General features: G+C 46.8%; 1 protein-coding gene across 1 annotated transcript in view; it reads right to left on the minus strand.

Moving 5' to 3' along the window:
• Nucleotides 1–12,705, minus strand: part of KATNAL1 (katanin catalytic subunit A1 like 1) — a 74,202-nt gene that overhangs the window by 42,628 nt on the left and 18,869 nt on the right. The window contains exon 3 of the mRNA XM_019524951.1: nucleotides 3,751–3,911. Coding sequence (XP_019380496.1) covers nucleotides 3,751–3,911 — 161 coding nt within the window. The remainder of the gene's footprint in view (nucleotides 1–3,750; nucleotides 3,912–12,705) is intronic.

Here is a 12,705-nt window from a genome sequence, read left to right on the forward strand (position 1 = left end):
TGGACAACATTGAAAGGGTCCAGAGGAGGGACACCTGCATGATCCAGGGACAACAGGGCAGACCCTATATTGAAAGACTGAGGGACCTGAACCTGTTCAGCCTTCACAAGAGAAGGCTGAGGGGGGACCTGGTGACTGTCTATAAACTCACTAGGGGGGACCAGAAGGGTTTAGGAGGGAGACTGTTTCCCCTAGCGCCCCCTGGCATGACAAGGAACAATGGACACAAATTATTAGAGAGTAGGTTTAGATTAGACATCTGCAAGAACTACTTCACAGTTAGGGCGGCTAGGAGCTGGAACCAACTTCCTAGGGAAGTGGTGCTGGCTCCTACCGTGGGGATCTTTAAGAAGAGGCTTGATGCCTACCTGGCTGGACTCATTTGAGTCCAGTCTTTTCTCCCACCCAGGCGGGGGGTCAGACCTGAAGATCTACAAGGTCCCTTCCGACCCGACTTCTATGATTCTATGATAATTTTAATATCACAAAAGGAAATTCTGACAAATGCATAGTTGCTCAAGTGAGTTTCTTATCAAGGCAATCATTAGTTAAGGCAACTTCAACATACTGACAAACCTCAATTGTAGGCCTTAACATAAATACATTATCCATAATAGCCAAACACACTTTCATTTCTACTGTATGATAATAACCCAATTCCTCAAAAAATCAGATATACCCATCAATGCAGGGTTTTTTCATGTGTCAACAAATCGATCTTCTTTTTTGTTGCAGAGGATGTATATCACCAATTTTAACCATTTAAATCAGGGGTGGGCAATTATTTGGGCTCATGGGCCACATAGGGAATTTAGGTGAGCTGTTGTGGCCTGGGTCAGCACCCCCCTCCCTCCCTGCCATAGCTCACCAAAACTCCCTCAATGGCCACCGCACTCAGCCAGGCAGCTGGGATAGGGTCACAGGTGGGTGAGGAGCAGTGTTTGGGAGCGGGATGGGTGGGTGAGGCCCAGATCACAGGACAGGATCTCAGGGCAGTGACAACATGGGGTTGAGCTAGCACAGAGCTGTGATCTGCTACCCACATGTCCCTGTGACAGACATGGGTTCCACGTGCAGGAGTATACAGGGAGTGGATCACGGGTCTGCCCCGGGCCCTGGCCCTGCACTGTCACCACCCCACAATCCCAGACCTACCTCTGGATGCCACCCCCGACCCTATCTGCCTGTCCACAGGAGGTCCTGGCCAGTCCCCGTGGAAACCCTGGGATCACTGGGCAGTGACAACATGGGGCCAGGCCTAGGGCAGAGCCATAATCGACTCTCTACACGCCCCTTCCCACAGAACTGGTGCCTGTCACAGGGTAGTGTGGGCAGATCATGACTCTGTCCTGGGCCCCAGCCCTGGCCCGAGCCCCACACTGTCACCACCCAGCGATTCTGGGTTCTCTATGGAGACCAGCTGGGACCCATGCAGGCAAGCAGACAGGATGGGGCCACAGGTGGGCAGAGAACTGCATCCAGGGCCAGGTCTGGGATCTTGGGGTGGTGACAGCATGGGGTCAGGGCTCGGGGCAGAACTGTGATCCACTCCCCGCGCATGCCTGCCCATGAAGCCCAAGCCAACAGGCAGCAGATCATGGCTCTGCCCCAGCCCCACACTGTCACTGCCCCACGATCCCACCCTGTGATCCTGGCATCTTCCACCTATCCCACTCCTGAACACTGTTGCCTGCCTGCCTGTGGCCCCATCCCAGACATCTGGCCATGCATACTGCCTGTGCAGTTGCAGCCTCTAGCAGACTCACTAGGGTACCCGGGCAGTAGAGCTGGGTCTAGCAGCCAGAAGAAGCCACTGGAAAGCAAATCCAGCTGCAACACCACCCCAGCCCTGCTGCACACTCGGGGGCAGTGGAACAAGCCACTTGCACCATGGCCCAAGCTACCCACCGCACCTGGGCTGCATGGGGCAGAGGGACGTGCTGTGGGCTGGACAAAATCCCTTGGCAGACCAGATCTGCCTTGCAGGCCGTATTTTGCCTAGCCCTGATTTAAATCAAGTAGGAAATCTTGATTCAGATCATCCAATTTAGACTTGTTTTGCATTTGCATTTTTTAAATTATTTTCCAAAGGAAGGTGGATTCTCATTGGCTGTTTACCATTTAAAGTGCTGATTTACAAGTATATAGCCTTTATATTATATTTGCTATTTCTTTCTGCTAACCAAGATAATACATATCTAAATACATTTATTTAAAATTATGTAGCTTAAAGTGCACTCATTCAAATATCCTGAAATTGTTTTTATTATGTTAAAAATGATGAATGATGAATTTTTAAAACAATTTTTTAAAACTTTTCAATTTGTTTCAAGCTCTATTTGAATGGCAACTCAAATTTCACAGAATGTTGAAACAGATTTTTCAAAATTATTTATTAATTAATTAAAATGTAAGTGCATTGGTTATATCAAGAAAAGATAAACATGTTTTGCGTTAAAACTAAACAACATACCAATTATAAATTGTATCAGTTGTTTCTAGTCACATGTCTTCCAGGGTTTCCAACTGTCAGTCAGTCCCTGTACCATCACAGCATTAAACTAGTTCAGAGCCATCCAACTTCCAAGCAGCCAGGGGCTGCACACTACATAGGCTGCACCAGAGGCACCCATGGGCCCCTGGGCTACATGCTCCATGGATGCTCTCCGCCTACCAATGCACTGCATGCCTGTGATCCATCCTCCCCACTTGGCACATCTGTGACCCCCTGTGCACTGTATGCCTGTGGATCCCCCCACTTCTATACTGTGCATATAACCCTCCCCCACTTCACTGCACTATGCACCTGCAATCCCTCCACCACATGCCTGTGACCCTCCCCCACTACACTAGGGGCCAGTGACCCTCCCTGTACTGCTGCACTGCATGCCTGTGCATCCCAAGTTTGCTCACAGGTCCCTGTACTGCTCCACACCCTGGGATGGAGGTAAAAAGCATCAGCCAGAGGAGGAAAGGGGAGCCCAGAAACTCTGGCTGCTGTTACAATGGAAGCAATGGGGAAAGTAGTGGCCAGGTAGGAACCTGGGAAACACAGTTTAACCCCTCAGAAGGCACATGAGGCCTGCATATGGGCGACTGGTGCCTCCTAAGTTGGGGGGGGGCACTTGCCCCCCCAGCGGCCAGTCAGCGACCAGGGTGTCCCCCTGCGGCCTATCTCACTGACTCAGGAGTGCCAGCAGCACTTCTCCTGGTACCCCCACTCCCTAGCCAGTGCTCTCAGGGGGGCAGCAGCACTCTCACCTGCCCCCCCGCCTGTCACCTAAGCAGGGAATGCTGGCTGTCAGGGAATGCACCAGCACTCTCAGGGGATGCACGTGAACCCCCATGCATCTGCTACGTGTCACCACTGGGCCTGCAGGCCACCAGCTGGACAGACCTGAACTAGCTGAATAAACTAAAAAGAAGAAAATATTTTCTCTACAGTGGCTGGCTCAGCACTCCAAGAAATTCTCATTTCCGATATTTAACTACTCACTCCCAACCAGTTCAGCAATCTGACTTTTTTCAAGATTTCTTTAGCAAACCTGTCCTGCTTATTTTAATTCAATATAAATTGCAATTGATTATAGTACCTGTAGAACTTAATTATAAATGGTCATAATGTTGCATTTTATTTCAAGCATTTATTTCTAGCAATAACAATGCATTTAAAGGTATTCTTTTGATAAAAATTATATTTTTATATAAAAATCAGTGATTTCAACCCACCTGGCTTTCAAACCCACTTACCTATGCTCAGCTGGAACAGGAGGAGGCCAAACAGCAGGATCCCTAAAAGGTTCATCTTGGTAGGATACAGGAATATCTGCAGGTTTGTCCATCTTAAAACTCTCTAGCGTGTTAACAATACTCTTGACTTGTTCATATTCTTCTAGTAACTCTTGTCGGACCTTCAAAATAAGTAATTTATTTAAGAAAAAAAGAGATTTTTAATAAATTTTAATTTGCAACAAAGAAAAAAGATTTAGAAAATATGAAAAATTTTACTGCTCTTTAAAGGGTAAATTGATGATTATAAAGAACGAAGGGTTCTATCCCAAAAATGTGTTCATTTTTATTCTAGTGCAGTGACCATGCTCAAGTGAGCACAGGCCATAAGATCCAGGCCCTAATACAACATGGTTCAGTAAAATGTAACATTTAACTCATGAGATGTTAACTTCGTAAAAATCAAACCACAATATCCTGCTGAGTTTATAATGTACAGATATATTTTGAAATACGTTAAGGAAATTGAATGTAGTGGGTCATGCTATGTTTGATTCTGAATGGTACAGGGATCCTGTTTTTCTCTGTTTAAAGATCCAAAATTCTCTGATAAAAAAAATCAAAATTCTCTGATTAAAAAGCCACAATGTCTGCGTTTTTAATGAAACACCACTATACACACACACACAATTTTAAAGCAATTTGGAAGCCTACCAGTTCCACAAACTTACATGCAAATTTGAGCTAGATCAAGACCAGTGGTGCCCAACTTTTCTACTCCAAGGCCAGATGAGTGGATACGATTCAGGGTCAGTCAGCAAGCTAGATCCAGCCTGTCTTCTACATCCCATCCCTGCACTGGGCACAGCTCCAGCTCTAGCCGGGACCCTGTCTACCAAATTTAACCTCAGGCCAATCACATCTGCAGCCCTGACATGCACAGGAACGTGTCACCTGGCCCTCAGGGTTTGGGAATTTGGCAGAGGGGAACAATGGCAGTATTAACTGCCATAGCCCTCCTGTTGCCAAATTTCTAACCCCTGGGGAGCCCTGCAGGCCAGATGATATGGATCTGCAGATATGTCCCATGAGCCAGAGGTTGAGCACTGCTGACGCAGGGCTGGTCCAAGGGTAATTGGCGTCCTAGGCGAACCATGTACCTCGGCACCCCCACCACCTCCAATATAAAGAAAAATAAGAAATCTAAGGAATACGGATTCATCTTTTAGGATGACATTGCCAGCAGTATGCTCGTCATAAGTCCGTTTGAGAGTTGAAAAGGTAGGAGTCATGATTCTACTGTCCTTTCCTCTGAGATCTTTTCAGAGGTCTTTCTCGCCTTACCGAACCAAAGGTCTTAGACCAAGGTGGAGCTGTAGGTGGCCAGGGCTGTTATTTAGAATGATGTTCCTGTTATTTTGTTCTGCGTATAATTTTGGCGCCCTCCAAATTTTGGCACCCTAGGCAACTGCCTAATTCGCCTAATGGTTGGACCGGTCCTGCACTGATTCAGAACACGACGAGAGCATCAGTAAAACACATATTAAGGCTTTCTTATTTCATGTTTGTTAATCTGCTACCTGTTGGCCAAATCCAAACCCCATTAAAATCAAGAGCAGCCTTTCCTTTATAATGCCTCCAATTCACTTTTCAGCAAAACCGAAATATTTAAATTGTAAAGTCAATGTGGCTATCCCAAAAGCTAATAAATCTACGCCAGGGGTGTCCAACCTTTTTGAATGTGGGGCCAGATCATGAACTTTTTATCACCCAGTGGGCCGGCGAGCCATATTCAGAGACCTCACAGGAAGTGGTATCACATCAGGAAGTGATGTCACATGACCTTCGACACCAATGAAGTTGCAGGAAGTGACAATGAAATGGGTCTAACCAGTTCAAAACTCTCCCTCTATAGCATCCACCTCTGCCACTGTTCGGGACAGGATACTGAGCTAGGTGGTCCATGGGGCTGACCAAGCATGGCACTTCTTATGCTCTTATGTTCAAAAGCTCTTATGTTCTTTGCCTGAGCTTCCAAACTATGGCTGAGATTTGCAAAAAGGGGTAGATAGGCATGTTACAAAGTTGTCATAAAAGATTTGGAGCCCTCTAAATCCCATTCATATTAATGGAAGTTGGCCTTTTGACTCAGCTTTGAAAGTTTCAGCCTAAGGTGCCAACCAAATAAAATATATTTTGCATTTCTATGTAGTGCATCTATGTGGGGCTCTCCAAGCATTTTACAAACATTAAATGAACTTCAGGATGAGCCCAGCCAGAGCAGCAGGGGCTCAGCTGCACTTTCCCCCTACCTGCGCTGGTCAGTCCCGAGCGGCACACAGCTCCGCCACTGCTCCTGCTGGCTGGTGCTGACCTGGGCAGGTCTGTCCCATCCGGAGCAGCATGCAGCTGAAGCTGGCTTTCTACGTGCTACTGGGGACAGGAGTAGCCCTGCCAGGTTGGCACCAGCCAGCAGAAGCGGTGGTGTAGCCATGTGCTGCTCGGGACTGACCGGTGCAGGCAGGGAGAAAATGCAGCTCAGCCTCTGCCACTCCAGCTGGGCTCATCCCATGACCAGCACAGGTAGGGGGAAAGTGCAGCTGAGCCCCAGCTGCTCCGGCTGGGCTCATCCTGTCCCGAGCAGCATATGGCTACTCCTCTTCCTACACGCACTGCGTCAGCAACATCAAGCTGACGCGGTGCGTGTGAGAACCTTGTCCCTTCCCCAGCCCTTCAGCAGCCATCAGGAAGCTGCTGAGGGGTTGGAGGAGGGACAAGGGGTGGGAACAAAAGTAAACAGTGTTTACTTTCGTTTCCCATTGCAGCACCGTGGGCCTCAGAAAATGGCTTGGCAGGCTGCATGGCAGCCCACAGGCCATATGTTGGACAAGCCTGACCTACACTGAGGTGTTTATACTGCAACAAGCTCAATTTCTAAGCATTTTGATGGTCCGTATTCATACAACACACTTCTTAGAACAGTATTAGCTGGTGATACAGTTCATATTCTGGATTCAAGTCCACTTGTAAGTTTGCAGCATATTAATGTATACTAACGTCTATGTAAGTAAACCTGTGCTGCACACGATTTTGGAGGTCCTCCAAGTGCTTTGCACCAGAAACAATGGGTCTATTTCCCTAAGTGCACTTTGGGGTCATGCTGACCAGGTATCATGGCTCTGTAAAATGATGCAAGAGGCACATTTTTCTTAGAGTGATACCTTTTAAGCATAAGCATAGCAGAGTAAGGAAGAAAGCAAAGAGAAATTCCCAGAGGTAACAGACAAACAATTAGCAAAAGAAAAGAAGCTGATATAACTGGGAGACCAAGGCTTATCAAAAGGGAGGAGGGTCACTCTCACCTTTTGTGTGTGGGCAAAATTCAGGAATCAAGTAGATTATAATGTGCCATAAAACCACTATCACTGTTAAGACCCTGGTACTTAGTGTCCAGACAGCTTATGAATTTTTTTGTTCCTAAGTTGTTTGCCTTTTAAAGGTGTTAAGCAGATCTCCCTTGAGCACGAGGATGGATAGCAAGGTCAGAAAGGGAGTGGTTGGTCTGTGAGAAATGTGCTTCTAATGGTGTATGTATGTCTCTGTCCTTTTTTTTTCCGGTGGAAGCTCATTCTGGTGAGTAGCTGCTGTTCAGTCTTACCCTCCTAGGTGCCATGAGGTCATTTGGCGCATTAGATCAGATATATCCCATTTTGGGAAACGCATGTGTAGGAACCATTGATTCTGATGGTTTTGTTGTGGTGGGTTGTTGATTGTAGTAGCAGTGGAGATATGTTGACAGGTTAAGCAGATCTTGCTATGTCCCACCTGGTATTTGTTGGGCAGTGGGGAGTTTGCTTCTGATGATGAGTTGGGCAAGGTTAGGAGGATGTTTAATGATAGCATATAACTAGGATTGGTCCATTTTCTGTTGTACACTCCTGAAATTGGTATCAATTCACCATTACTGAACTATACAAGGCACTGTACACCTATCTAGAGCCTTACAGAGGTACTGAAATATCTTGCCTTCTAGGAGATGAAAGTTCAAGAAACCTTGGAGAAGAAACATTGCAACAAGGATGTTTATAAAGCCACCACCAAAGGGATGGCTGAGTCGGGTTAGAACCAGGGCAGGGCTGAAACCTACAATGTAAAATCAGCTTACAAGAAAACAAGGAAAACCTGGATCCCTGGTAGTGCTTGTGCCTCCTTTCCATACTACGCAGAGCTGGGCAAGGTTTCATCAGGGGATGCTACCACCAAATTGCAGCTGGTAGTGATACTCCTGAAGCAATGGAGGGATGCAAGGACTGACATGGACTCCAGTGAGGAAGAGTGACCTGAAAAGCAGGACCTCTTCACCACACAAGAGCCTGGGCAGGTGCTGGATGCCTGAGAGGACTAAGAAGTTGCTGGCCTGCATGCTCTGCTTGTGAGCTAGTGAGTGTTTGGATTTACTAGATTTGTTCTTATCAGTAGTAATAGGCATTGTATATCAGGATATACATCAGAAGTTTGTTTTTTTTCTGCAGGCACATGAGATGCTCTGAATTGTAGCCCCCTTCCTATGTGGCCAAAATGGCAACTGTGAGGGGCAGGAAGCACAGCTGGAGAGTAGGAGACTATGTGCTCAGAAAAAATTCTCTGCTCTCAGCCAATCTGTCAGTGCCCAACCCCACCTTTCTTTTGCTCAGCTCTTACCAGTCTCCTGTCATAGTAACCTCCTTTTACTTTCTCAAAATAGCAACTATGTCTCCCTCTTCAGACTCACAAGATTAAAAAAGCAAATTCTTATAATAAAAATGCATTTACTATGTACGGAACAAAATAAGAGCAAAATGAATGACTGCATTATCTCAGTCTGACCACTTCCTTTTTAAAGCTACAGTTTTAATGGCATATTAGAAGGTACCTGGTACAGGCACAAAGCCCTGCAACCCAACACTGTGGCTGTTAGGTATTTGTTAGGCATTTTTTTAAGCATAAAGCATTACTTTTCAAAAGCACAAAGAAAGGTTAAGGTGTTTTTTTTTTTCTAGAAGAAAACGTTAACTCCATTTAGAAAACTCTCTCTCAGCGTTTTCACATACAAGGCATCCACAAGGCAAGAGGTATAGGACATTTCAGAATGAATTGCTGCAAAAGTCCATTTATTTCTCCAAGATCTTTGTTCATCAAAATGTTTGATGCATTCCTATAAATCGCAGTGCAGTAGGGCTGAGTGAACCAGGAGGGGGGGATTCCTAGAGCTGAGAAACCCTTCTGTTTCTGAAAGAAAGACAACCCAGAAGCCAGCAGTGAAGGGCCTCTCTATATCCAGAAGGATGGCTAAGCAAGCTGTACAAAGACCCAGGAGAACATGGAAAATGCCAGAGAGAGGAAGAAGCAGCTTGTGAAAAACATGAACAAAAACAGCATGCCGAAAAACATGTTTCACTAAAGCTCCCCCACAGCCCACCTCTTCCTCCTTTCCTATAGATTCTGGAGTACAGTTCTTATTGGGATCAGCATTTAGCTACGACTCCTGGAGGCACAGACACCACCTACTAGTATCAAAAACAACAGCTCCTAGGGGCACACTTTGAGCCCTCCAACCCAACAGGGTGCAAAGAGGGGCTGGTTTTGCCATGGTATTCCTGTTCTTAACATTTCCAGGAGGGTGACTAGGCTGAAACCCTTTTTTAGGAATTATCTATTCATACTGTTTCAAACTGTCATGCTGTTGTCTCTGTTAGTTTGTATTTGTGGTTCTAAATATTTGTGCTTTTGCATAAAAATTTCTCACAGTGGCACCTATAGCTGTCTGCACTCACACTTTTGTAAAAAAAACAAAAGGAATGGTATTATTAAATTATATCTTTTATTAAATTATCTGTAATATAAAGTACCATAAAAGCCAAAAGGAATGGAGCACCCATTGCACAATGTGAATCTGGGCAACACATCTCAAAGAACTCCAATTCCTCTAAGTCAGGGGTGGGCAATTATTTCCAGTGGAGGGCTGCTTTTTGCTGAGTTTTGGCAAGCTGTCAAGGGCCACATGGGTAGCCCTGCCCCTTGACAGGTGCCCTGCCCCCTGGTTGCCATCTCATGACCGGAAGTCGCACCCCCTAACCCCTGACCTTTGCCACCAGAGGTCCTTCCCCTTGCCCACAGAAATACTCCTTTCAGCAAGAGGTTTTGCCATCTCTGAATGAGAACAATACCAAATTATATTCTAAAAAGTGAACATCTACAACATTCATTAATTTGATTTCAAAAAATATTTTTGTCCTGATTTACATGTGTTTGTGTAGTGTACATAGAGGTGACTGCTCAGTAACCTAACATGAAGTCTTACTCTTGTATGTTGTGGGGGGTGGGTATAGTTTTGTCGGGGGCTGTGGGTGTGTGGGTAGGTGGGGTGAGGGAGCATGTGGGTGTGTGTCTGGATATGTGGGGTGTGGATGGGTATGGGGTTTGTGGGAGAATGTATGTGGGGGGAGGGTAGCTGGGGTTTGTGTATGGCAGTGGGAAGGGAGATGTGGGTGCATGGGTATGGTGGGGTGTGCGTGGGACTCACCCTATACGCGCGCGCGCGCACACACACACACACACACACACACACTGCCTCTGAGCTTGCCTGCACACACACACACACACACACACAAACACTGCCCCTGTGCCTGCACATACACACACTGCCCCTGTGCCTCCACACACACACACTTTGCCCCTGAGCCTGCACACACACACGCACACAAATATACCTACCAGCACGGTCCTGTGCTCCGCAGCCCAGTGCTGCAGCCAGAAGCCATGTGCTACTGGAGCAGAGCCGGGCAGGAAAGCAGGTAACTGGCTGGGGGTGGGGCTGGGCTGGGCTGCTCAAGCCTGCTGAGGAATCCCTCTGGGTCCTACTGCCCCTGGTTCCTGTCAGCTCTGACAGGCTGCCAGGAGTGAATATATATTAATTTACTAAATTTTATTAGGGGCCTCATGGCCCAGACAGAATGGCCTGGTGGGCCGGATCAGGCCTGTGGGCCATATTTTGCCTGCCCCTGCTCTAAGTAATATCTCATCCTTCTTCCAAATGATCAGCCAGGTGCACTTCTTGCTATTGGCATCTCCAAAGAAGCAGACCTGTTCATGTAATCAGGATTTTGAAACATGAAGAGAATAGTGATCTGGCTGGGGTTCTCTGACCCCAGCGCTCTTTCCTACCAAGGGCAGAGGGTCTGACTCGATGATGTGCTGAGGTCCCTTCCAACCCAAACATCTATTAATCTGAACACTGCTTTGCTAAATGCAGCATATGATCTTGAGGCTTCAGACATCACATAATGGATCCATCTACATGTTCACTTTACTGTTGGGTAGACTAATTAGCTCCACAGTAATGCATCGCAGTCTACACGGCTGCCAGTATTAGGGTGAAGCAGATTAACTCTGCTGTAACACAGTACTGTATGAGACAGTACTATCTTACAGCAGAGTACTTATGTGTGATCAAATGCACATGTAGACTGTGACAGGGGCAGGCTTGGGTACAAGGGTGCTTAAGTGCTAGCTAGCTCAACACTGCATGACCCTCATGCCCTTCACTGCCCGGAGTCTGGACCCTCTGCCAGCCCAGCTCAATGTGCTGCAGTCCCAGGCGAACTGCGCCAGAGTTTATTTTATCATACAGAGTATACATGTAGATGCACCCAACATGTAAACAGAGCTCAAATAGCTTCTTTGCAGAGCTTGTGTTCTGTGGTGTATACTGTAATGGATTTAGGTAGTTGGTCTTAACTATCTCATAATTTGTCCTAATACCATGTACAGTTCACTTGACAAGCTAACTGGTGAAGACACTGACTTTATTCTCATCTCTGTATCCACAAATTTTCTAAAACAAGGGTCAGCAATGGTTTCCAGAAGTGGGCTGGAATAACCCAGCTCAGGTCAAAGGTATGAGGCACTAGGACCCGGAAGGATGTGGGTAGTGGGGTTCCACAGGACTCGGTCCTTGGACCTGTACTCTTCAGTGTCTTCATCAGTGACTTGGATGTGGGCGTGAAGTGTACTCTGTCCAAGTTTGCGGATGATACTAAATTGTGGGGCGAAGTGAACACTCCAAAGGGTAGGAAACAATTGCAGGCAGACCTGGACAGGTTGGAAAAGTGGGCTGAACACAATAAGATGCAGGACAAAAAGGACAAATACAGTGCTGCATTTAGGGTATAAAAATATCCAGCACACCTACTGTCTGGGAAGTGACCCTCTCAGCAGCACAGAAGCGGAAAGGGATCTCGCAGTCATAGTGGACTCCAAAATGAATGTGAGTCGTCAGTGAGACAAAATCATCGGCAAAACTAAACATACTTTAACCATAGCAGATACATGACAATAGAACCAAAAAGGTGATACTTCCCCTCTATGCATTGGTCAGACCACAGTTGGAGTACTGCATCCAGTTTTGGGCGCCATACTTTAAGAAGGATGCAGATAGCCTTGAGAAGGTCCAGAGGAGGGCCACTTGTATAGTTAAGGGTTTACAGGCCAAGCCCTATGAGGAGAAACTAAGGGACCTGGACTGCTTCAGCCTCCACAAGAGAATGCCAAGAGGTGATCTTGTGGCCATCTACAAATTCAGTAGGGGGGCACAGCAAGGTATCAGAGACGCTCTGTTCACCAGGGCGCCTCTTGGGGTAACAAGGAACACTGGTCACAAACTGACAGAAAGAAAATTTGAGAGTGGCCAACATTTGAAATGGGCTTCCAGGGGAGGTGGTGCTCTTCCCTACCTTGGGGGGTCATTAAGAGAAGGCTGGATTGGCATCTGGCTGGGGTCATCTGACCCCAGCATTCTTTCCTGCCCAGATATGGGCTCAGACTTGATAATCTGTTGAGGTCCCTTCTGACCCTAGCATCTATGAATCTATGACCCAGCTGCTGCCGCCATCACTCCTCTTTGCTGCCCAGCTGCAGTGCAACATGGGTGAAGGGCCC

The sequence above is a fragment of the Gavialis gangeticus genome, unplaced genomic scaffold (genome assembly GCF_001723915.1).
Source record: "Gavialis gangeticus isolate Ggan-Ray unplaced genomic scaffold, GavGan_comp1, whole genome shotgun sequence".
NCBI lineage: Eukaryota > Metazoa > Chordata > Crocodylia > Gavialidae > Gavialis > Gavialis gangeticus.